Below are 27083 nucleotides of genomic sequence, written 5' to 3' on the forward strand. Positions count from 1 at the left end.
GTAGGCCCCGCCCATCAAGTGCAGTTAAATTCGCAAGCAAAACTTTAGAACTTCCAAGCAAAGAGGACTGATTTATAAGCAAACTGGTCGTATGTTTTTACTTACAAATATTAGTTTTGATCGAAGTTGAAGAAATATGTTCTCTCATATTTTTTTTTCAATTGCAACCTGTTCTGTCTCGATCTCCCAAAAAATTTTTGGGATTGCCACTTACTCTTTTTTGCTCTCAAATCTCTTTTTTGGTTTCAAATCTATTCTATTTGATTGAATAATAAAGGAACAAAATTCTCTCCATACCCGCGATACCTCACACTGTGTTCAAAAGCCGAGAATTCTGCAACCCAGCACTGCTCTGTCTCACCCAGCTTGGCAGTGTCCAGATGGCTCAGGGGGTTGCTATCAGTCCAAACAACACACAGCTGGCCCCACAAGTACTCTGAACTTCTCTGTCATCACCCACGTCATGCCGAGAAACTCCCAACTACATGAAAGTATAGTTCTTTTCTGCTGGGTGCAAACTCCGGCTAGCATATGCAGCTGGCCGCACCTTTCCACATTACCCCCAAGCTACTGTGGCTGGCATCGACCTCGAGAATGAAAGGGAGGGAGAAATTAGCCAAAGGCCAGGGTGGGGGCATTTACTAAGCAGGCCTTTAACTCGTTGAAGCTCCACCTCACAGCTCTCTGACGAGAAATCCCCCAGCACTGACCTCTGTCCCCTCTGTGTCTTCACTCCCTCCAGCTCAGCAAAGCCTACCACAGAACTCCTGTTATTGCTGGCAAAACCTAGGATGGACCTGCGTTCAGAGACATTAGTAGGATGGGTCCAGTCAGCAACAGGTGGCAGCAACCACCTCAACGTCTAGCTCTAGGTAGCCAATATAGGGGATTTTCAACCCATAGGGGGCTCACAGCTGCAACCAGTGACATGACTGTAACTTATCTTAAAAGTTTTGCTGCAAAGAAACTCTCCCGTATAGTATAAAAAAAATAACATTATTTTAACCTGTGTTGACATACATCTTGTAAAACGTCTGACATACATCTTGTAAAACGTCTGACATACATCTTGTAAACGCTCTCTGACAGCTGAGATTAGCTACTGCATACATTCTCTTAACTTCAGAACATCGTCTAATTGAATTCATATCGCCAAATAAAGAAAGTTCTGGTACAATTCATTCACGCATCTCTTTCTCACTTCTTTTCTGTCATCTCTCCACTATTGGGATTAAATAATGAAAACAAGAACTGTGATTGGCTCCTTGTGTTTCCTAAACTGAACTTTGATGGCAGAGTGGAGATTGTTGATAGTGAAGACAATGACCGTATCTCAGAGCATATCTCCATTCTTCTCCTGCCAACTTACTCCCAGCTGATTAAAAGGGTCAAATCATCAGAAATAACAGGAATAGTATTGACAGATGAAGCTACAGCAGGTCTAATTTGAACACATACGTTCAGGCTGCCTTTGCCATGGTTTTGGGTTTTATGTGCATAGTATAGTGTTGCAGGTGCTAAAAATCCAAACCTATGCCGTAGGTATTCATGGTGGGACTCGTCAAGCATGAACATGGCTTACTCTGTTGAGTGAGGTTGTTCATATTTAGCTGCCTTCACTTTCAAACCCTCGTTTTCTCTGTCCAACACACGTGCACATTTTACATTGCTGGTCATTGCTGTTTTTTTGGACATTGATTCTCTTGTCCTTACCCTTGACAGCAGATGTGTGGGTGTTGCACTTTTTTGTGTTGTAACCCACCATCGTTGTTTGAGGATGACCACAGAGTCCACATAGGTTTGCTTACTGGAAGATGGCCTAATCAGGATAATCACTGTTTATATGGCAAAATCAATGTTTACAGGGCACTGCTGCGGTTACTTCATACATCAACTAGATTTGCTGCTGGCCTCCAGAGGGGTTACGCCTTCGTCGCCTCACAAAAACTGTATGAGCTCATCAGCAGTCATGTGGCCACGCATTACTATCTCGTGGCCACGCGTTATTATCTCGTGGCCACGAGATAGTAATTCTTTGCAAGACACAACACAACACAAGCTTTCCGATGACGTCACTTCATAACGTTCCCATGGCAACAGGAGGAAAATGGCTGCTCTTGTGTAAAATAAACGCAACATTTTTCAACTTTCTGCGAAGATATATGTGCCTGGACAGGGTCAGATTCGAAACCTGGGCTGCTGCAGCAAGGGCTTCCATAGACCTCTTTTGTTTAGGATAAACAATCTGTGTTAATAGAACAAAGACAAGAAAAGACTTTCAAAAACGAGGTCTATGGAAGCCCTTGCTGCAGCAGCCCAGGTTTCGAATCTGACCCTGTCCAGGCCTTTGCTGCGTGTCACCCCCCCGTTACTATCAATTAAAGGCAATAAAAGAGAAATATAGGAAGTTTATATGATTTGATGATTGTTAAAAATTTAAATTTGTCACCTTGGTTGTAAGTTTACTCAATGAGAGGAAAGGGGTCCCACAAGGAAAATTGTTGGGTAACCACTTCTGTAAATGATTGACTTAAAGGATACCCAGAAATGATGAGTCTGTTTGTGTGATATGGGTGAAAGAGGGATAGCAAACAATGTTAGTTTAACAGACACTAGAGTCTGAGGCTCATCTCAGTCAGTCATGGGTCATCTTGGGATTCAGATGTGGACATGGACCGTGTGTGTCCTCTTGAGCTGGATGTGTGTGGGTCAAGCAGTGGCAGGACCGTAAGTTTATCTGTACTATTTAACAGAATAATAATAGTGTGTTTTTTTGCTGTCAGATCCAGTGAGGTATCTCCTGTATGTGTGTATGTTTCTGTGTCTGTAGGCAGTACATGGTAGCCATACCTGCGGTTCTTGAAGCTGGAGCTGAGACCAAGTTCTGTGCGAGTCTCCTGCAGCCCAACGAGACTCTGGTCATGACCGTCACTTTGATGTCCCAAGAGAAGAATACAACCCTCCTCCAGAAGACATCCAGTGAAGCATTTCATTCCTGTGAGCAGTTTCAGGTCAGCTCTTCAGATCTTTGATTCATTTGCTCAATGCCACAACATTCTTTGAAAATGCAACATTCCTTAAACTGGAAACTTAAAGTCACAATGCTGAAAATAAATAAATGTTTTTGTAATACAGAATACATTTGTGATTTTAAGTTTTAACAGTTTGACTTACTCAAATCAATCTTGGTGTCTCTAAAATATCCTTATGTCACAGGCTCCTTTAGTGCAGAATGAAGTGGTGCAGACGTTAGAGGTGAAGGTACGAGGCAACACATTTTACTCCAAAGAAGTCAGGAAAGTCAAGATCAAAGTCTATCAACCAGTGACATTCATCCAAACAGATAAACCAATCTACCTCCCTGGACAAACAGGTAACTCTGAGCTGATTTTCTATGATTTACAAAATATGGTAGAGTATCCCCTTTACAGAAATATGTGGATGTGCACACAGCACTGGGTGGAAAACTCATCGCCACTATGTCATTATATCTTATAGAGAGGCATTTCTAAGGGTTAGGGTTAATGGAAATCAGACAAATTACTGTCCAGAAGTTAATCTGTATGCAGCACTTTCATTTTCTGCAACTTCTTTTTACTAAAAGACTACTTTTTACTAGTTTGCTTTCTATCCCTCACTCAGGCACCAGTCTATAATTTCTCAAATTGCAGCTCACTGCATGCTGCAATTCAGATGCCCTGTAACAATAAACTGGGATAAAAAGAAGACAAAAAATGAATGGCATATAGAATAGCTGAAGGAGTGTGTCACATTGTCTTTGATTAAGAACTGTTCTGTTAAATAATGCCAGACAGATAACAGTAAGTTGATCATTTGTCAGTGCCGTAGATGAGCTGTAAAAGCTTCATTTAATCTCTTTTCTCTCACATTTCTCTCAGTACATTTCAGAGTCGTCTCACTGGACACCAAACTGAGACCTGCCAGTCAGCTGGTGAGTGTTTGGACTGTCTCTCTTTTCTTTTAGATCTCATTTAGAGGTGTCCTGTGCTGATCCTAAAGACAAGTATTGGGACTGATCTGAGCATTTTAAATGAATCTAGAGATGAGCGTTGTTGATATTTTCATTAGTAACCTGTAATGTAATGTAACCACTTTACAAACAGAGTGTTTCTGTTGACCCAACTACTCCAGAGGGAGCTGGTCTCTTGACATTAACTTAAAAAGTCAATGTAACCTTTTGAACCAGGACCTTCAGTACTTGGATCAAGTAGCTTGTAAACAATATGGTGTCAGACGTATCTATTATATCAATGTGTCATACATATTTAATCAATATTTAGTTACATATCAATATCAGTTAACATTGTGGAAATGAAAACCAGTATTAGTGACACTGTTTGATAGTGGTGCAGGTGAGCTGGAATATACACACCAGCAAGTGGAGTCAGTTATGTAATATATTGACTTACACTGGTGATCAATGTGTGTGCTCTTCAACCAGAGTTAAGTCTCCAGTCTGCTGCTGGTGAAGCTCTGGGTCAATAGTACACCCAGGGCCCCTTTAGGTAAACTAAACTGTGCTGCTTTTAAATATTTTTGCTGACACAATAAATCTGTAGACCCTTATACCAAAAAATTTTATAAACTATTAATCAGAATTACATACACTGAGACGGAGAGTTCATCTGAGTGTCGACTGTTCATCATTGATGTCTTACAGAAAAATGTCTAACCAGGACTCATGAGGACCCACTGTGATGATAACAATGTAAACCGACTTGTCCTTTACCTATCTTTCTCTTTTTCTTTTTTTTTTTTTTTGCAGTACAATATCATCGAAATTAAGGTAAAATATTATTCATGCAACATTGTTTTTTTTATGTACATTCAGTAAATTTTTGACAAACCAAACTTTCTGTGAGCTGTAACCTCAAAACTCAACTCCCAAATTTCTTATGTCGATGCTGACATCAAGATTTCACAGTATGAAATGTATGAATGATAATGTAAGAACAGTAGATTTCTACAGCAAACGTCAATGAAAATTAATCTGTTATATGTCATAACAACACATACCTGAAAAATTACATTAAATGCAACCTTAAAAATTCATTTTTGGGGCACCCTGAAAGCTCACCTGGTAGAGCTGGTGCTCCATGTACCAAGACTGAGTCCTTGCTGCAGTGGCCATGGGTTTGAATCCGACCTGTGGCCCTTTCCTGTCTATCTTCAGCTCACCTATCCAACAAAGCCAAAAAGCCCATAAAACATACATTAAAGGTCAACTGACCATTGAAACTAAAGAAACTGAACTAAAAATTCATACAAAGTTTTAAAAGCGTGTACTGTAGATTCTAGCATCCTGCTACAGTCTTCATCAGTTGATATAGTTTGCTCAGTTTTGTTTTTCTTTTTGTTTTTGTACTGCACAAAATCCATTCAAGACTGTTATATTCAAACAGTGATATAAAAGCTAGTAAGTGGAGATTTTGTCAAACTGCATTAGACTTGATGTTAAAGGGATATGAAGCAATTATATATGCTTTTCTTTGTTCATATATCTACAAATACACTATACACACTGATGTCAATATATCAGCAAGTGGGCACTAATATAAGCCTGCCAATACATTGGTCGAAAACAATGTTTTTCATACAACAAGTACAATTTGATACTCTTTGAATGTAGCACGATTAGCACTGTATTTCTGTGTGGCATGTACATATTTTCTGTTTTAGTACCAGTTCTTCCCATTTATTTTATCAATCAGGATGCTAACAGCAACAGGATTGGACAGTGGCTGAACCAAACATCCAATGGTAAAATACTGCAGCTTTCTTACTCGTTGAACTCTGAGGCCCGTGAAGGAAGCTACAGCGTTATTGTGTCAATTGGTGAAAGTAAACTGTATCACAGCTTCAAGGTGGAGAAATATGGTATGTTGATTTTTATTCCCTTCTGTTTCCATCCATTTGTAATGTAGCAAGAATGCTAACATTCATATTTTGTCTCTAGTTTTGCCCAAATTTGATGTAAAAATAGATTCATCTGATGAATCAAATATTGAGCAGGAAGAAATCAAAGCTGAAGTATGTGCAAAGTAAGTAAAAGGCCTTTCACTCATTATACTCAATACTTAACACTTAAATCATCTAAAAAGGATCCAGTATGGTGAGTGACAACAACACAATTGTCTATGTCCATCTAATAAGGTACACATATGGACAGCCTGTGCCAGGCAGTGTTAATGTTAAGGTGTGCCGACCCCTTCAGCGCTATTTCTATGGTACCCCTGTAATCACCACTGAACATCCAGGGGGAGTCCCTGAGTTCATTTCCCCATGCTACAAGGAGACAAAGCAGGTACAGCTGCCATGGCGACCGTCTCATTTCTCTCTACTGAAACTATGTGAATATAAAGGTAGACCATACATGTGCTATACAGTGTGTGTGTGTGTGTGTGTGTGTGTGTGTGTGTGTGTGTTTATTGTATTCCATAAAAAATAAAAAAAAAAGTGGAGCAGAGGCAACTTCTGCATTGTTTCAGTTTGTTTAATCATGTTGTCGAGGGAATTGTTTTAACAACCATTTAGGACTGGGGTCATCTTCACATCTTATTTAAAATAACCAGCCTTTGTCAGAGCACTTCCCTTATAAGCTAAAACCTGTATTACGACAACTAGCTGGTCTTGCCTTGGGAGGTTTCAGCATGTGTGTATCCATTTCTTTCAGCATGATCAGAGATCTTTTGAAGTGTGTTTCCCTGTTAGAAAAAACAGATTTTGAAAATTACAGGTTTGTGTTTTGGCCAGGTTTGATGTTTCGTTTCTTAAGTCTTGCATGCAGAAAAAACTTCCACCAACACTTTAACAATAGTAAAGCCAAAGTAAATGGAGCAGAGTTACTTTTAAATGAACTCGGCTTCTGATACAATGGATGAGATTTAATTACCACCACCATTTCAAAAAGGCCTACAGAAGGAACATTAAGCTGTACTGCAATAAGCGAAAAAGGGAAAATACGTATACGTAAATACGTAATATAAGTATTATGGAAAAATTTAAAGAAATATAGAAACATAGGTTTTGAATTAGAATTAGGGTACACATTTTGTAACTTAATTAGTAATATAGGTATGAAATGGGGAAAGTTTAAAATGTACTTCCATTCACATTTTCATTTTATTTCTTTTTATTTTATTTTATTGTACTTTATAGACGGACAAGAAAGGCTGTGCCACTTTTACTGTCAAGATGTCCACATTCACAAAACTTGACAAAAAGGTTCTGTTTGATCATCTGCAACTCAGTGCCAAAGTGGTAGAGGAGGGGACAGGCAAGTCTTACATTTATAAACAGTTAGTACATACAGAAGATTACAGTGCTGTGAATTTAAACAATGTGGCATAGACAGTTGTAACATAGAGGCTTCTTTTACAGGTATTTCACACCCACGAGAGAAGAGAATAACCATTTCATATGTTGTTGGAAAGCTGTCCTTCATTGACACACCCAAGATTTACGACCGAGGATCAAATGTGGAGGGAAAAGTAAGTGCATGTCTCTTCTTGAGTGTGATTCTCTACACAAAGTGCAAAGGAAGTTTCATTCTCAGTGATAAAACTTGTTCTTCCAACAGGTCAAAGCTGTTTATTACAATAATACACCCATTGCTGACATGCCAGTGTACCTGTCTGAGGGTAATTCATGGTCATCACGCCGGCTGCAGAACCTCACAACGAACAGTGACGGTGTCGCAACTTTCTCATTTAGCACAGCTGACTTTAATGGGGACATCCACCTCCATGTAAGTAAGAACACTCAAAAGGCCAACCAGGGAATGTGTTTGATGAGCAAACTAGAATTATGTTCGTATTAATTGAACCAATTGTCTTTATGTTCATTAAATGATTTATCAGAGATAATTGATAAGAATGAAATCAACCCATGTTGGTCCAACAGAAACAAATTATTTTGTGTGATATTGACTTGTTGGCTTTTGTTCCATCCCCACGTGGTTTGTTGTAGGTTTTTATTCAGTCTTTCAGGATTAAGCAGTTGTGTTGGGCCAACTTAGTGTACTTGTGTTGGATCAATTTGATTTACTAGTGTAATTTTACAACTGTGAAATTAGTTAAATCAACCCAACTAAATTAAAGTTCATTCAAGGAATACTTATTTTTTTTAATGACACTAAAACTGCATCTGTAAATATAATTTGTCAGTCACATCAAGCGCTTTAATGAAGTTGATAAGAAGCTGAAACCATAAATGGAGCCGCCATAGCTAGCGGCCATATTGGAACTGTTTACATTTGCTTTAGCGGTAAAGACTGAACTCACTTTCCGAAGCTTTCTGGTTTCTTTTCTGCACCCTAGGTTAGCAACAAACTGACACGGGAGTACTCTGCTTATAGAACTGCATACTATCAGGATGCAGATCACAAATTGTCTTTGGCCCAGCCTCCCTCTCTACATACTAAAACTGTCAGCTCCCTAGAGGTGAAGAAGAAGGATACACCACTTCCCTGTGACAGTGATGAAAACATCTCCATCCGATACACTGTAGTTGGAGAGGCTCAGGGCTCTGTGGATGTGATGTATCTGGTGAGTGGTGGGTGAACTATTTGTCTGCTTGTCTTCCAGGGACATGCACATCAGGAAGTTAAAATTGCCTGTTAAAATCTGATTATTGACATCTGTCTGAAAGGAACACACTTGTTAGCATGGACTATGATGAGTTATAGTAATGGATATAATGACAACCTGGTTGGCCTTCAAACAAAAATCTGCTCTCACTTGATTTTTCGAAAATATTTAGGTGTTAAACATTTTTGTAGACTCATTAAATCAAAATTAACTATTACAACATCATTGAAGCTAAACACTGGCTTTCAAGTTGTCTCACTGCCACTATAATTTCTCCTACACGCTTTACAGCCAGTTCTCATTCCCAGGTCGTCAGATACAGACGGCAGCAGTGTTTAGTTAGTTGCAAGTTCACCGCTAGATGCCACTAAATTCTACATACTGGTCCTTTAAGTAGTGTCATACAGCAATAAAACAAAATGTATGATTAAACATTATGAAGTTACTTGAGTTTATAGACTCAATAATTTGTCATACAAATAACATTTGTATTTGCACACTGCAAATTGCCAAAAGTTTCCAAATATTGTGCAAATTTTATTCAAATCAGCAAAAGAAAATAAAAATGAATATGTGTTTCCAGTCACTGCTTTTATCTGTATAGTAGGAATTGAGCACTTCAAGATTAACAAATGATGACGTTAATTCTCGAGTCACATGACATTAAATTATTGCAGAAGAAGAGCATTTAACAAAATAAAAAGAGCATCACTAAAACCTCAAATAGAAAATAAATATGACATTTATGTTTATCATTTATTTGATTTCATGTTTATTTAGCAGAGACAATGCACAATGCATGTATTTTACCAGATACAGCTAAAAGCTCATTTTCATCTGTAGTCCCTGGGCGGGGTCCACTAGTACGCAGGTTACAAAGATAAAAGATCAAATCATGTATTCATTTGAGGAAATTAAGTTTTACTTTTGCATTATAATTTTTTTGTGTCATATTTTTTCAAAATTCCCCAGGTCTTATCCAGAGGAGCCATTGTCACGCAAGGACTTAAACAGGTTGAAGTTCGAGATAAATCAGGTGGGTAAACAATGACGTCTTTAAATTAACCTCTAAATTAGCATGACCAAATAATTTCTGAACTGCATACTTACTGATCTATGGATGCAAGTGAAAGATGATTGTTATTAATATCGGCCTGTTGTTTCAGTGAATGAGGGCGAAGTGTCATTCAAGTTGAAAGTGTCTGCAGAGATAGCACCAGAAGTCCAGATTGTGGCCTACACCATCCTCCCCAGTGAGACTGTCATCGCCCACAGTGCTGACTTCTCCACCGAGAAATGCTTCAGTCACAAGGTCAGTATAAGAAGACTTGGCAACAGCTGTGATTGTCAGATGTGAGTTAGGACTCAAAGTGTAATAATTTGTGTCCCAAAAGGTCAGTATGTAGTCCTTCAACAATTATATAATTAATGATGACCACAGTAGTTGTCAGTTTAATTATTTTAAAACATTATTCAAGATTTTTTTTTTTGCGATATGATGAACAATTTAATACAAATACATGTTTATTTATAGCAATTTAACTACTTATGATCAAAAAGCCAGCTAATATTACTTACAAGCCCAATGGCTTCTTGCTGCAAGAAGCCCAGCTCAGCATCTGTCTGCAGCTCTCGCCAATAACTCAAAAAGCCAGTCTGAGATTTCCTCTTGTCCAGCAGTTTGTTGCTGCCTCTGAGTCTGGCACTGGCTCTGTTCCCTTTTAGTATTCCCCCAGCCCCTGGGCTTCAAATTCTTCTCACAAGGATTTAGAGGACTCAGCCTTGGCACATGGGGCACCAGCTCCACCAGGCAAGCTATAGGCCGCCCCGGCTGTTAATTTACTTTAGCAACAAGTAAAGCTTTCTGTCCATCAGGAAACTAAGTGTAAATTACCAAGGGTTGAGGCGGAGCAGCCAGAGGATATCAGAGGGAAAACCAGAAAATAGTTTCTCCATAAAACCCCTAATCAGTGTCATAGTTTATGGTGTGTAACTAAAGCATTACACATTTTTCCTGACCTGAAAGACCGATCCACAAAGTGGGAATGACTGAGGCAACATTAACCCTTGTGTCAGTGTATCATTGGCAAATATCTCCTCACAGTTAATAAGCTTTCTGCTCTGTGTATGGGCTGTTTGTACACAGCCCTGGCTCTGTAAATACAAACAAACACAATATTCATTCAAGCCAAGACATAGGCAGCTTTAGACACCACAACTCCACCATATCTTTACATTGCAGATCATTGTTTTCTGCAATATTCATGTTTTAAATCTCACATATATATAACTTTTAAGTACCGTGAGACAACTCAGACCACAAGAAGACTATACCATCTACAGAGTGACTTCTATGTGTGGGCTGAGGCACTCGAAGCTGTGTGGCCACTCCCCTGCTAGAGACTTGACACCACCAATATAATGGCATGAGCTCAATGAAAAGGACTGATTTAGTTTAAAATGCCCTCTGATTAAAAAATCAATCTGGATGAAGATTTTTTGGGGTCAAATACACATTTGTGTTGACAAGATAATAGATTCTCATCTTAAGTCCAGATGGTGCGATGTGTCCTTATGCATCAGGTGTCGCTGGAGTTCTCTCCGTCCTCAGCTGTCCCAGGAGAGGAGACCACCCTGCAGGTGACGGCCCAGCCAGACTCTCTGTGCGGAGTGAGCGCTGTCGACCAGAGTGTCCTCATCAAGGAGCCAGGGAAGACTCTGGAGACAGCCAAGGTAAATGATGGAATCAACCACAAATAGATGCATACATCATTTATGTGTCCTCTGAATAATTTCCTTATGTCATGGGTAATCTTTCTTCTTTTTCTTCCCAGTTTTTTTCACCAACCGTGCTGATGCTATTATTTTTGTAAAGCACACTGTTGTGCAAATGCTTTACAAAAACTCCTGGTCATATATGTGAGGTGTATCCCTTGTATACATAATGTATACATTATCCACGTGATTATACAAAATTCACTGGTACTAAATGTCACACTCCCCTCCTCCTCCTGGCAGTCTAAAGCTTTTATGCTGTAAACAAACCTGCCTGGTATTTTGAGCTTGCAGTCCAGGTGCAGTCATCTAATAGGACTTGGAGCTAGTGGCAGCAGCTTGTACAGTTAGCACGTTCAGCAGTACTGTGTTACAAGAGATAAGGTCAGGGTTGTTTCTCGTCAACTAACAGTTTACGTGACTATTAGAGGACAGCCGTAATCTTTTTCTATAATCTTACATAAAAATATAAATGATAGCTAATTTACCTCCCATATCATTGTAGATTTCATTAAAACTGGACAGAAACAAATGAAATGCTCCATAACCATCTTTGTTGTCTTTCCAAACAATCACCAACTGGTTTGGTTAGGTTAAATAATACCTTAATTTACCGACATAGATGAGAAAAACTGTAGTTTCAGTTGCTCTCCTCAGTTTTACATGGAGGGACTCACATGCACGAACAGCCAGACTGGCTTTGTAAACAAACCACAGACAGGCTGCGATAACAACACAGGCAAAGGGAACGTGGCGTCATTCTCTGCTCAGGACACCATGACTCTATGATATCTTTACATAGAAAATAGTTGTTTGCAGTTATAATTATGTTGGGAGTGGGGTATATTAGGCAGCAAGTGAACATTTTGTCCTCAAAGTTGATGTGTTAGAAGCAGGAAAAATGGACAGCGTGTGGATTTGACAAGGGCCAAATTGTGATGGCTAGACGACTGGGTTAGAGCATATCCAACACTGCAGCTCTTGTGGGGTGTTCCCAGTCTGCAGTGGTCAGTACCTATTACAAAGGGGTCAAAGGAAGGAAGACAGGCTCATGGGGGGCCGAGGCTCGCTGATGCACGTGGGGCTATTGTAGCTCTAACGGCTAAAAAAAGTGAATGCTGGTTCTGATAGAACGGTGTCAACACACAGTGCATTAAAGTCTGTTGGTATGGGGCTGCATAACATTATGACCACTAGGGTACCCAGGTGGTATATATAACCTTTAAATCTCAAGACATCCCTACTGTCAGATCTTCATACAGCAACAAACATTTAGCAGTTTATAACTATGAATTATTCCCTTTTTTCCAGATATTTGGATTGTTACCTGTAAGAAAAGCAACCTCTATTCCACATGACATTCAAGAGCCTGTAGAATGCTTGCGTGTTTGGATGAGACCTAGAAGATATGTTTTACCATACCCCTACCATGTCGAGAAAGATGATGCTCATACAGTTTTCCAGGTACTGCACAAAAAATAATATACAATAAAAAGAATAATACATTAAGAATTTTGATGTTTACATTTAATTAACATTTATGTGATGCCTGTATGTTGTTGGATTATCTAGAATGTAGGTCTGAAGATGGCAACAAACTTGTTTATCCGAGTGCCTTCATGTCTCAAGTTCAAAGGAAGAGAATACCACCAAGGCCACTATGGTGACTTTTTTTTGCTCTATCAAGTGACACATTCTGAATATTTACCAGCATTAAAACAGCTCCCTGTATCAATGCTGCCCTCTGCTTCTGATGGAATATTTTCTGGTTTCTGTACAGGATTGGTTCAAAGGTCACGTCAAAGGACCATAATGAGTGAGCCAACAGTGAGAATGGTCACTGGTAGTAGTGCTAGAGGAGGCAGTGGTTTCTCTCCTCAACTTCCACCAATAGAAACAGTCCGCACTTTCTTCCCTGAGACCTGGATATGGGACCTGGTTGAGGTTGGGTGAGTTTCTGTCAGCAAGGGTGTTGATGGTCATGAAATAGGGAAAAACAAAATGCATTGTGTATTTTATTAATGTGTATTCATTTTTGTTCGAATAGAACATGTGAACTAGAGTGCTTCTCTTTGACTTCCTGCTGTCTCCCTGCACACATGAATAGCGTGAAAATAATTTAGTGACACTGATCCTGATTGTGTAAACTTCAGTAACGTGGAACTCTGTATTACTGCAGTTTCTGACTTTCTAAACACTCAAGAACACAGCATAGAAGAAACTATTTCACATTTACATAGACTATTTAAGGTCACAGTAACTCTAATGTGTTGCTATTGGTACAATAATTCTTACACATTAATCATATTCTTACATTGTTTTTCTTTAACTAATCTGTGTTATGTAAGTGCGTATTTCCACCAAATTGTATTTGTGTATCTCTCAATCCAGAGAGTCTGGAACGAAAGATGTGTCCCTCACTGTCCCAGACACCATCACCACCTGGGAAACAGAGGCTTTCTGTTTGTCCCCTCTGGGTTTTGGCTTGGCTCCTCGTAAAGAGATCAAGGTCTTCCAGCCCTTCTTCCTCGAGCTCAGCCTGCCCTACTCCATCATCCGGGGGGAGCACTTTGAGCTGAAGGCAACCACCTTCAACTACCTGTCCAGCTGCATCATGGTAATGAATGCTTTCACATTACCTTACTGCAAATGTCAGTTCATAATGATAACACTATCATGCTGGTGTTTAGCGGGTCATTTTTACCATATCAATCATGATGACAGGTAAATATTTGGAATAATCCTCATTTTATTAACTAGTTAAGTTTAACTAAAGTTAAGTACTACTTGATAACTTGATGCTTTTATTTGGAAGATAACTGTTTGGAAGATGCACCTCCCAAAGGTCAAAATCGCCTTATTTTGCTCCCGGTTGAACAGTTGTTGGCATCTGCCATAAATTCCCAGTTACAAAATAAATATTATTGTCTCTACTGAACAGGTCACTGTGACTCCAACACCCTCCTTGGATTACACCCTCACCCCCCTCTCTGGTGACCAGTACACATCATGTCTGTGTGGCAATGAGCGCAAGACCCTCAGCTGGACCATGGCTCCCTCAGCCTTGGGTAAGGGTCAAGAGTAGGCATACCAAGGTTGAGGACTACTGTCCCTCTTTCCCCAGGAAAACATCTTTTCATCTTTATAGAATTAGTGAGATCCACCAGAGTGACGAAATGTTTTGATACTTTTTATAGAATTTACAGGATCTGAAACTAAAGTTAATCAAGTTTCACGTCGTTCTTGTTGATATGTTTTAGGGGTTATGAATGTGTCAGTGAGTGCTGAGGCTTTGGCTTCCCAAGCTTCATGTGACAATGAGATTGTGAGTGTGCCAGACAGAGGTCGTATTGACGTGGTCACGCGGTCTCTCATAGTAAAGGTTGGTACCTCAAGAACCAGATAACAATGAAAACATTTATCCATTAACCATTATTGCATAGCATTTACAAAATGGAGACTCTGAAACTCACCTTATTTCCTTCACTCTCAGGCTGAGGGAACTGAGATGACAAAGACGTACAACTGGCTGCTCTGCCCAAAAGGTCAGTATGGTTTACACCAGGGATGCTGCTATAGGTTGGGAGGAGTCGAGCAGATCAAATAATATAAAAAATAATAATAGTAATAGGGACATTTACTGCTTGCAGGTAGCAATTAATTTTATTGTCTCAGATTGATTTAGCATCTGGCAATGTTCCCCACTGTGCCCCTCACCACTGAAAAGCTCCGCCTGGCTGTTCAGAGTTGCCATGCTAGGACTGCTAAATTGAACTGAAATCAAACTGAGCTAGTATATGATGATATGTGATATGCTGTCCTCTATTTTTATAAAATATGAATTTGACAGGTGTAGAGTCGTCTCAATTCTTCCATATTGCACCTTTAAATCCCAATAACATCTTTGTTTTAGTACTGGGCTATACTTAAGGTTTCTCTCTATAAGGTGATTATTCTCTGTCTCTGTACACAGGGGAAGCTTTGACAGAGGAAACAGACGTCCAACTCCCTGACAACATGATTGATGGATCTGCCCATGCTACACTTTCAGTCCTGGGTAAAAGAAAACTAAATTCATTTGAATTGAGGGTTGCTTTAACCATCCAGTGTCTGACAAGTTAACAGGCTTACCTCCCTTCAATCCTCATCATTATTAAAGGCTTCAATAATAAAAATGGACTTTTGTACGTTTCATTCAGCATGTTTGTGGGTAGTGTAACAACATAATGTTTGATTTGATTGTCTTTCAAGTCCATTAAGAAATTAAAGGTCAAGTTAGTTACATGTTTGGTCTTAAGGAGTCAGTGTTTTCATGCAGGTGACATTCTGGGCCGAGCTCTGAACAACCTGGATGGGCTGCTGAGGATGCCATATGGATGTGGTGAACAGAACATGGCGCTTCTGGCCCCCAACATTTACATCCTCCAATACCTGAAAAACACACAGCAGCTGACCCCAGCTATCAAAGAAAAGGCTACCAACTTCCTGACCAGTGGTGAGTCTCTGTTGGTTTTACTTTGAAACTAAAAAGAAAGATTTAAGACCTTCAGATATGTAAAACGTACCATCTGTAACAATGTGTTGCTGTTTTGCTGCACAAAATATAAGCAGAAGATCTGTCGTGCATAATCGCTGGACCGTGTCCCCGTCATAGTTCCCGGACACCAGGGTGACTTTTATTGTATGTCATTCCCGTCTCTCGCCTCATTTCCTGTCATCTCTCTACTGTCAGTTATGCAATAAAGGCACAATATTCTCCAAATGTGTTTTTTCCTTATCTCTGTACATTCAAACAGTTTTGGTTTTGTTACAGACAGCAAAAACTAATTTTCCCTACAATCAAAATTCATCAAAAATCCTATAAAATCCAATAATGTGTATCAATAATGCTCTATTTCTATTGTTATACAGGCTACCAGAGACAACTGAACTACAAACATCAAAACGGTGCTTACAGCACATTTGGATCAGGAGCAGGGAACACTTGGTGAGAATGTTACTGATCAATAATCAAACATAATCAATCAAACATGCTTTTCAACATTTACCATCATTGTATCATACTATGACATTCAGTTTAGCTTAAGAAAGAAAAAACATGATACTTAAAGCAGAGAGTAGATGATAGGACACTGTTTGCAAAAATGTCAAAGAACTAGCACTGACAAAAGCCAAGTTGGCCAAAAAGACACAATAAGACACCACAACAACTACAGCGAATGGCCAATTAAAATTATTAAAATGTCCTGTAAAATAGCTCCGTCCTAGCGGGAGCCTGTTGTAGTTGCTCAGGGTATTACTGTCGGTTTTTAGTTGTTTTTTACCCAATTTCCCTTCGGGGATTAATAAAGTCTATCTATCTATAAGAAGTTGCAAATGGCACTGGAGTTGAAAAATGCAACAAACAATGTTGTTTGCTGCTTCACTGATTTCTGTTTCCGATTGCGCTTAAGCTTAAGCTTAAGCTTAACAGCCAATCAGAGTGATTTCTGTCATGGATGGCCTCTGCCACCACATCCTAAGTTGGCCAGAAAAACCACAGACAAGGGCCGACGACAGCCAAAGACACCAATGACCCAACACTGGTCACCAGCTGATCGTCAGCCCAGTGTGTCAGGGCCTTTAATCCTATTATAGTTTAGTAGTTTCTCACATCAATACTACAAAAATAACATTAGCTTAGCTAATGACCTTAAGCATAAAGTGTTTATTGTATTATCAGTGTTTCCTGTTGTCTTATTTTTTTCAGTTATTGTCTTACGTTGTTCTGATATCTTCAGGCTGACTGCTTTTGTGCTGAGATCTTTTGCCAAAGCGCGGTCTTTCATCTACATCGACCCAACAAAGATTAAAGAGTCGAAGACTTGGCTGAAGCGCAAACAACGAAAGAATGGCTGTTTTGAACAGTCGGGGAAACTCTTCAACAACCGAATGAAGGTAAGCTGACAGTCCCTGTAGAGAGTGTATGAAAATGACTGATGACAGCTGACACTGAAGAAGGTTCAGCACCTATTTCATTCATGGCTAAGTTGTAACTAATGCTAACCTGTGGCTCGGTCCACAACATTTGCAACATGAGGTAATTCCCTCTTGTGTTACATTAGACAGGTTTCACTGTTTTTCCACGAACAGCATTATTATGATTCATGTATGAGCAACCAGGAGCCCACACTGCCATCATTTGCAATCTGCATGTAAACAGTGTCACTTTGGGGCCCCTGGGTTGTGGAGGAACAGTGTTGATAATGTCTGAATGATGCTTCCTCTCTACAGGGTGGTGTGTCTGATGAAGTGACTCTCAGTGCTTACATCACTGCTGGCTTCTTGGAGATGAATACGCCTGTAAAGGTAAGTCAACTCTTTGCAGTATAAATGTTGTTTTAAATGTAAACTGTGAATGTTAACAAAGACAAGAAGGGAGAAAACAGTTGGTGTAATTCCACACATTTAATGTAAATTATTTTGAGATTCTTCCTGCATTGCAGTTTATTAAATTATAGCTGTTTTAATTTATTTGAAATGTATCATATACTGTTTGAGTACTACCTGGTGGTAGATGAAGCAAAATTTCAAGAATATACTTTATTTCTAATTAAATATCTATAGCACAGTACCACAAATGCAGTGAACCGTACCTTTAAAATGCTAATGAAATAAAATATGGTGGTAGTAGCGTTACCAATTTAGCTTAGAATATAGGCAGAAAACCTCAGTATTATGTTGCAACTTTTCAGTGATATTTCTTGGAAATTATTTATTTTGGTCTGTGTTGGTAGTTTTACTTCATCATTCAGGTTAGTGGGACTGGTATACACTTGATTCCTGGCCTACCGTCTTCTCCCTTTGTGCTGATGTTTAATGGTACTGCCTCCATTCATCCAAGTCCTTTGTATAAAGTTTCCATGAATATAGGAGTTTGTTCACACAATGACAGACAAAATGATCATAAAATAGAATGAACTTGCTGTGTTTAGATCAATAAAGTCAGTTGATGTGATACATTAATTTATTATAATGTTTTCTTTTTAATCTGTTAAAGGATCCAGTGGTGAATAAGAGCCTCTCTTGCCTCAAAGAGTCCTTCAGTGACCTCAGCAACACGTACACCACAGCTCTGCTGGCCTACGTCTTCACCCTGGCAGGAGACATGGAGACCCGTGCTCACCTTCTGAAGCATCTAGACACGGTCGCATTAAACCAAGGTGAGTCATGCTCCTAAAGGAAATCATTCTGGCTTCATTACTATGAATGTAGCTGACCTCTTGTCTGTTTGTCTGTTTGTGGATGGCTGCTTGTAGGAGGTTTCCTCCACTGGTCTCAGACAGCAACAGAAACGTCAGCCTCTCTATCTGTGGAGATCAGCTCCTACGTGCTGCTGGCCAAACTCAGTGCCTCTCCTACCCCTGAAGACCTGGGCTACGCTGCCCGCATCGTCAGATGGCTCACAGGGCAGCAGAACTATTATGGAGGCTTTTCCTCCACACAGGTACAGCCCAAACGATGAAAGGCACAGTATTCTCTTCTGGGACAGATAACAAAGCTAGTTGAAGCCCTATTTTTGTCTTAATTACAATGATTGATTCAATTAGCTTTTAAATGTTCATCAACAATTTAATGTACATGTAAATGTAAGCACATGAATTATTCAACCACACCATCAAATGTATGAAATATGAAAAGTTGATTGCACATAATGAACAAATGTAAACAGACGTGGTATAATGAGAGATGAGGGATGAGGGATGAGGGTAGGGTCGAGGGATAAAGTTCGAGAATGAAGGTTGAGGAATCAAGGTCGGGTAATGAAGATTTGTTGGCGGATGGATGAATGGATGGAGGGGTTCGGCACGAAGTAAGAAGGAACTGAGTAGGTTGTGAGACTCTGAGTGGGGGAGGCTGTCTCTTCGTATCTCTTGTAGAGAGCCCCAGTGGTTCCTGTATATGGATAAGAGAGAGAAAGAAAAATAAATGGTTTGGGGGGGGGATGTGAAAAATGAGTCAAGGAGGGAGTGAACGGATAAGGTGTGCTAAGTAAGTTTGAGAGGAAATGAGATGATTGCAGGGCGTGGTCTTTGTTCCCGAACCGAGTCATAAAACTTAATTTATTGTGTGTGTATGTTGTAGGACACAGTGGTGGCTCTTCAGGCTCTGGCTCTCTACTCCACTCTGGTGTTCAGTCCAGGGGGTTCAAGCACAGTGACTGTCCAGTCTCCCAGTGGCCAGCTGACATTTGGTGTGAATCAAGACAACAAACTGCTCTACCAGGAGGAGGTGCTGAAGGACATAACAGGAAAATACAGCTTGGTGGTGCAGGGAAATGCATGCGCTTCAGTGCAGGTCAGTAGTCACTGCAGTGCTTCCTGTTTGATATACATACACCACCAACACTACGCCAATGTAACTATGCTTTAATAGATCCCTACAGGATTTCACAGGCTGTTTTTGAGATTGTTGCAGCCTAAAATTCCTGATTTCACAGCAGTTTTTCCAAAAAATTGTGAATGTATGTTGCAATGTTTTCAGACATCTTTTTTCAATCAAATTGCAGAGGTGAAAATTGCAACAGTAATTGCATTCTTTTGTATAATTCATGAGAAAATCTAAGGCAGTACTCCGGTGTTGGTCGCACAGAATTCACATGGAATTCTGTGAATTTTCCTTAATTCTTGGCGGTTGAAAATTCACGAAGGGACTGCCTAATGTTAACAACCCAGTTGTAATACAGAACTGTTCCAGAAGTTCCATATCCCCGATCTTATAGATCCCTGTGGTATGCTTTGGATAATCCAAGGTTGTTTCTTGTTCCAAAGAAATGGTAAACTCTAACTATTTAAATTATTATGAAAGGATTTTGTTAAAAAGATATGGGATATATTGAAAAACATAAATAAACATTGGGAATTAAACTCTGTCCTTCTTCTCTTGTTAGATCTCCAATTGGCATAGGTTCACTTTTTTGAAGATGCATCCAAATATTTAACCTTTAAGCTTTTGAAGGATAAGAAAGTGTCAGGTATAAATAACAACATGTCGTCAGCATAAAGTGAAACATTATGCTGTAAGGCATGGCAAATACCTATGCCAACACTTTCCTTCAAAGCAGCAGTCACTAGCTTCATTGCCAGGGAAACTTGTGGCTAAGTTTAAGTACTATTACTTAAAACACCCTTGTTCATTTTTTATGAATATTAAACCTTCCTTGTGTGCTTTTATCACAGATTTCTATTCACTACAACATCCCGACTCCTGCTGATGTCACCACTCTCAATGTGGAGGTCAAACCAGAGGCCAACTGCACCGGCAAATCTCAAAGACCCAAACTCACTCTGAAATTAAAGTCCTTGTAAGTAATCTTTAACAACTACATCCATGTCACGATACTGAAATTCTGTCAACGAGCTTTGACTGAGTAACTTTTGGCAGAAGGACATCTGGGAATATGGCATGCCCTTTTAACATTAATCAGTATGGCTGACTAGTAGCAATTTAGTTTATTTTTAGTGGAAATTACATATTGTTAGCTCTGTCATTTTGATGTCATAATGTAATTTAAGATATCTGTAAAATAATTTTGACATGTTACAATATATATTTTCAGACGTTAAAATTACATTTTGGCTGGTCTGTATTGATTTACAGATATATTTAATTTAATCATAAATGTCAGTAATTCCTTTTTACAGATATCTACAATGGAATTTCCACATGTTGAAGGATATTGACTAGTGAAAATGTGACTTCGCCCTTTGAGATATCATTAATTGCATTTCTGACATGTCAGACATATCAACAAATCTTTTTGGAAATGTCACCTAATTGGCATATTATTTTGGATATGCTGTCCAAATTACCATATCCATTTTGGATATGTACCAAATGTGAACCTATCATGACATCACCCTTTGGTTGTGGAGAACCGTTTTGAAGCCTCAAGTTAGGCATTATGGTCTGCAGCATTACAAGTCATTGGCTGCACAGTTTCAACTCGTCCGTAGCAGGAAATAATGACGGCTGGACTGGTCACACATAATCTCGTATTACAACTGTATTACAAACAGTACACTAAAATATATTTCTGAAACAATTTTAGGTGAGAAATACTCAAGGCAGTAACAGAATCCTGCTCTGTATTTGATCAGCACTGCCTACTTTGACAATTTGATCTGAGTTTGGTGCGCTGAGATGGACAGACTCACTGAGAATGACTGGTCAGTCACAAGGTAGTCATGCTCAAAAGCATACCCTGCTTTATCGTTTATTTTACTCTAAACTGGACCATAATTTACTAAATGAACATCATGCTGTATGGAAAAAGACTTGAAACTAGAGATTGAGACCATAAACCCATTAGGAAACTGTTTACTGAGCTCTTAAGTCAAATGAGAAGTTGGGTCATGTCAATGAAGCTGCCCCTGTTGGTCAATACATAGAATGCAGGCTGAAGACACTGGATTCATCTCAACATATCTACAATGACATTCTGACTAGTGGAAATTCCTTTTTTGATTGCCAAAATTTAATTCTGAATAGTTACAAAAGTAATTGTTTCAATTGTTTTTTATTTCAAATAAAAGTATAATTTTCACAAGACACAATTGTATTTCACATATCTGAAATGAAATTGTAGATATCTCATATCACATTATACATTTTACTGGTCAGAATATAATTTCAGATCTCTAGAATTGCATTTATCATATTTGTAATTTAAGAACAGCTGTACCACCAGTAAGAATTTTTATATTGATATCAACAATTACCATTTGCAAGTGTGAGAATGTAATTGTTGATAATTAACATTTTGAATGGTAAGAATCGCAACTATTCACAATTGTATTATGTATATTTCGAGTGAAATTGAGTGATAGATAATTGAGTTATATGTAATAAATGTTTACAACTACATACAACTAGTAAACCTATGACAGAAGGACATCTTACTGAGTAACATCACATTTTTATGGTTGCATTACAGATATACTGGAAAGGAAAGCACAACAAACATGGTGATCCTGGATATCAAAATGCTCTCTGGATTTGTCCCAGACCCAGAGTCTTTGAGGAGGGTGAGTTATTACAGTAAATTCAACCTGAGTAGAAATTGAATAGTTTTCACCTGTTTTTGATGAACGACCCAACTGAATATGGTCTCCTCACAGCTCAAAGGTGCTCTGCTGGTGGATCGCGTTGAACAAAAGGAAGACCATGTTCTTGTGTACATACAGGAGGTGAGAGGAATTCACATTGAGGACCAATAAATTATGCTCTTCAGATTCGTTACTGATGGTGTCGTCTGTTTTTATTCCAACAGTTATCAAAGGACATACCCATCAACCACAACTTAGAGCTCATACAGGAGCTGCCAGTGCAGAACCTGAAACCAGCCGTGGTCAAGATCTATGACTACTACCAGCCAAGTAAATACCTAATTCCTTTTACAGATATCACAGTACACACTGACAAACTTTGCTCCCTAGTCGAGCTGTACAAACAAACTGGAAGTTATCAGAGTTGTAGTTTTAAAGTACTCCCTTTTTTAATATTTTAGACAGTTGAACACATGAAGAAAGTTTGACTATTTTTGTTTTTCCTCTCTTTTATCTCTATATCCACTCAGGTGACCAGGCTGAGACAGAATACATATTCCCTTGTGTTGCAGGTAACAATCTGTAATATCACAAACACAAGCACTGCCACATTTATTACAAAAGCAATTTAATGTCCAAAAATTGAAATATTTCAATACAAAATGTGTCAGTTTTGTAAATTAACTAAACAGCTAAAGTAGACTTAAAGTCTTAGAGTGAATTATTATTTTATTCTTTCTTTTGCAGCTTGAAGATGTGGTCAGTCCTCAGGTCATCACTGATTCCAGTATAATTTCAGAAATCCCTGCATTTTATTACAGATACATTTTATGTACCGTGTGTAACTCCATTAGTTTATGTAAATTACACAAACAGTTAACATGTGTTTGCTTTTAAGATAAATTAATGGACAATAAAATAAATTGTCCCACTTAAAACAGTTTTTCAAGTTTCTTCTCTCTGCAGTTTATTTATGTATTGTTGTATGTTGTATTTCATCCACTGACTAGAAGTCGTTCAGGACAGATTAATGAGGAAAGTCAAACTACGTTCAATAAAGCAACAAGTGTTCTTTCAGCTTTTCCTAGCAGTCATTCATTTAAGTACGGTTTAGATAATGTACGTTAGACTTTGCTGATTGGAAGATGGTATGTTTTTTAGGCTGTGGTATCTAAAGCCACACAGGCCGTGCACTGTTGCCTCACAGCAAGAGGGTTGTGGGTTCGAACCTGCCAGCCTTCCTGTGTAGAGTTTATATGTTCTTCCTGTGCCTGCCTGGGTTTTCTCCAGGGGCTCTGAAGGTATGAACGTGAGTGTGAATGGTTGTCTGTCTTTATGTGTTTTGATTGATTAACTGGCCATCTGTCCAGGTTGTACACTGCCTCTCGCCAAGTGGCTTATCTCCTGCAACACACAACCTTCTGAAGGATAAAGGGTATTGCTAATGTGGGATGGATCATTTGACCACATTCATCTTTGAGCTGAAATATCCCAATAGACTGAGTAGAGTCCAATGGTTCAATTCTCTTTACATTACATGTGCAGATTTTGGGCACCTTTGAAGCCTAGGGGTGAAGACACTGACATATCCACTGATCATGTCTAGCCAAGGACCTTTGTTGTATATTGTTCACGCACTCCCCCCCTTACAGTAATGAAATAATAATAATAATAGTAACGTGAAACTTGGCTCCACTCGCACATCCCGGACAGCAGCGTTGAGGTTCCTGGTTACAATTTGGTACGTGGAGACAGAGACTGTTCCAAAAGTCGGAAGAAGAAGGGTGGCTGGCTTGCACTTCATATGAGTGAGAGGTGGTGCAATCCTGGACATGTCAGCGTGAAGGAATGTCTCTGTACCCCAGACATCGAACTGCTGGCTGTGGGAATGTGCCCGTATTATTTGCAGAGGGAGTTCATGTCCACCATTGTTACGCTGTCTACATCCCCCCGTCAGCTGATGCAGCGGTGGCCTGTGAAATCATCAGCTCCTCCCCCGCTAAACTGCAGACTGAACATCTGGATGCGTTTATGGTCATTTCAGGTGATTTTAATCATGCCTCACTGAACAACACTTTAAATAACTTCCATCAATATGTTGACTGCCCCACCAGAGACAAAACATTGGATTTATTATATGTTAATGCCATGGACGCACATATGACGCCAGAGCCCTTCCCACCCTCGGCAGGTCAGACCACAACCTGGTCATGACGACTCCCAAGTATGTCCCTCTTGTGAGAAGGCAGCCTGTGCACACCAGGACAGTGAGGAGGTGGACACAGGAGACCGCTGAGGCACTGCAGGACTGCTTCGAGTCGACAGACTGGGATGTACTCTGTGAGCCACATGGGGAGGACATCGATAAGATGACCGACTGCATTACAGATTATATCAGATTCTGCCATTCCTACCACCATGCCAGCCCGGACCGTTCACTGCTTCTCCAATAACAAGCCCCGGATTACCAGTGACCTGAAGGCACTCCTGAACAAGAAGAAGAAGGCTTTCAGGTCGGGAGACAGAGAAGAGCAGAGGAGAGTGCAGCACGAACTCTGAGAGATGCTGAGGACGTGAAAGGACAACTACAGTAGAAAGCTGGAGGCCAAACTCCAACAGAACAGTGTGAGGGATGTGTGGGCGGGAATGAAGCACATCACGGGGATGAAGGGGAAAGACAGGCAGACATCAGACCAGTCGCCCTAACATCGCATGTGATGAAGGTCCTGGAGAGACTGGTCTTAGCCCAGCTGAGGCCACAGGTGAGGACGTTTCTGGACCGTTTGCAATTTGCCTATCAGCCCCATTTAGGAGTTGATGATGCTGTCATCTACCTGCTGCAACGAGCCCATGTGCATCTGGATGGTGGGTGTTGCGATATCCTGTGATTTATACTCTATATATTTACCTGTATGATTATTAACTAGTATAGCAATATGTATACTTGTGCTTACATTGATTATGCTTACATTGATAAAGGGCTGTTAAGGGAATACTAATAACAGAAATAAAGTAATGAATATTAGAGGTTTGTGTGATGTGTTATAGAATTGTAACTGACTAATGAATATGAATAGCAGACACAGTATAAGGGAGAAGAGTGTGGGTAGTTGCAGATATAACATGACATTCTTTGGGAGAGATAGCGGTAAACACAGCCTCCGAGGTCAGTATCAGGAGCTCGTAAAACAATGATAGAACACAAGACGGACTCCTTCCAGTCGTGAGAAGCAACTCCATATCTAGAAGAGAGAGTACGAAGTGTACGCATAGGTTTGAATAATATGTGCGTAGGTTTAGACTACATGTCATTGAATGTCAGAAAAAGAGGCCGTTTTCCCTTCGATGAGTTCCAGGTTGTGGGGATCCCATCGACGCCATCCCATCAACACCATCCTTGGAGACAAAATACCAAGAGGACAAGGGGTGGAGATTCTACCATCTTGTGCTATGTGTGTTATCTGCAAAAATATAAGAACTAATGTTGGGAACAAGAGGTTGCTCAGACTTGTACAACATACTGGTGTTAAGAATAAAGCTGATTCTTGAGTAAACTAAATCTTCTCATATTGCTTCATTAAACGGACGCGCGAGGAATGAGTGTCTGAAATACAGAGATTCCTCAACATGGGGGAGGCACTGTGAGGATCACATTCTTTGATTTCTCCAGTGCTTTACATCATCATTCAGCCTCTGCTAATGGGTGAGAAGCTGCGGGTGGTGGGTGTTGACGACACTATGATCTCCTGGATTACTGACTACTTGACAGGCAGGCCACAGTTTGTCCGTCTGGGCAGTGTCCTGTCTGACGTGGTGGTCAGTGATGCAGCTCCACAGGGAACTGTGCCTTCTCCCTTCCTCTTCACCTTATACACGACTGACTTTCAGTACAACTCCTGTACTGAAAGTTTTCTGATGACTCAGCTGTTGTCGGGTATATAAGGGAGGGAGATGAGGGTGAGTACAGGACACTGGAAGCTGACATCCTTTAACGTGTGCAGCAAGATGTTGAAGATCTTCTACCAGTCTGTTGTTGCCAGCGCCATTTTCTTTGCTGCTGTGTGTTGGGGCAGCAGCATCAGAGCCATCGACACCAACAGACTTGATAAAATCATCAAGAAGGCTGGCTCTGTACTTGGTCTCAGGCTGGAGTCTTTTGAGTCCGTGGTGGAGAGGAGAACGCTGAATAAACTGTTATCCATCACAGACAATGATCAGTCTCCAAGCACCTTATATGTTTTTACATAATCTGTTCACTGCACCATATATTTTTACTTTGCACTACAATTATACCGCTTATTTATACATTTTTATAAATTTTTTATATTGCATTTTATATTGCTTTTTTGATATGTCTGTGTGTTGTTACTGCGTGTAATGCTGCTGCTACACTGCAATTTTCCATTATTTATGGCCCCCATTGGTGTTCACTTGACTTTTCCTACCCATGTAGCTGGCGTTTTTAGTTGTCTCAACAACAACTGGATGGTTTGCTATGAAATCTGGTGCAGACCTTCATGGTCCCCTCAGGTTAAAAGGTTATAGGTTAAAAATGTTTAGATCCTCTGACATAAAGTATTGTCACCTAATAATGTTGATATTTGAACATATT

At 39.7% G+C, this 27083-nt stretch overlaps 1 protein-coding gene across 1 annotated transcript; it reads left to right on the forward strand.

Moving 5' to 3' along the window:
* The first annotated feature begins 2562 nt into the window (after positions 1–2562).
* Positions 2563–23548, forward strand: LOC127362163 (alpha-2-macroglobulin-like). The gene is made up of 36 exons (XM_051397571.1): positions 2563–2727; positions 2831–3011; positions 3217–3373; positions 3900–3952; positions 4787–4807; positions 5733–5898; positions 5978–6062; positions 6175–6325; positions 7180–7297; positions 7402–7511; positions 7601–7768; positions 8340–8567; positions 9582–9645; positions 9776–9921; positions 11193–11342; positions 12696–12848; positions 12957–13047; positions 13165–13333; positions 13776–14001; positions 14326–14452; positions 14645–14766; positions 14878–14929; positions 15358–15441; positions 15703–15879; positions 16296–16371; positions 17165–17321; positions 17658–17732; positions 18424–18586; positions 18683–18870; positions 19509–19721; positions 20603–20727; positions 22360–22450; positions 22544–22612; positions 22696–22801; positions 23002–23043; positions 23219–23548. The coding sequence occupies exons 1-36, from the start codon at positions 2642–2644 to the stop codon at positions 23221–23223; spliced, it is 4395 nt and encodes a 1464-aa protein (XP_051253531.1). The 5' UTR covers positions 2563–2641; the 3' UTR covers positions 23224–23548.
* The last annotated feature ends 3535 nt before the right edge of the window (positions 23549–27083 follow it).

Source organism: Dicentrarchus labrax, unplaced genomic scaffold (assembly GCF_905237075.1).
Source record: "Dicentrarchus labrax unplaced genomic scaffold, dlabrax2021, whole genome shotgun sequence".
In the NCBI taxonomy this organism is placed as follows: Eukaryota; Metazoa; Chordata; class Actinopteri; family Moronidae; genus Dicentrarchus; species Dicentrarchus labrax.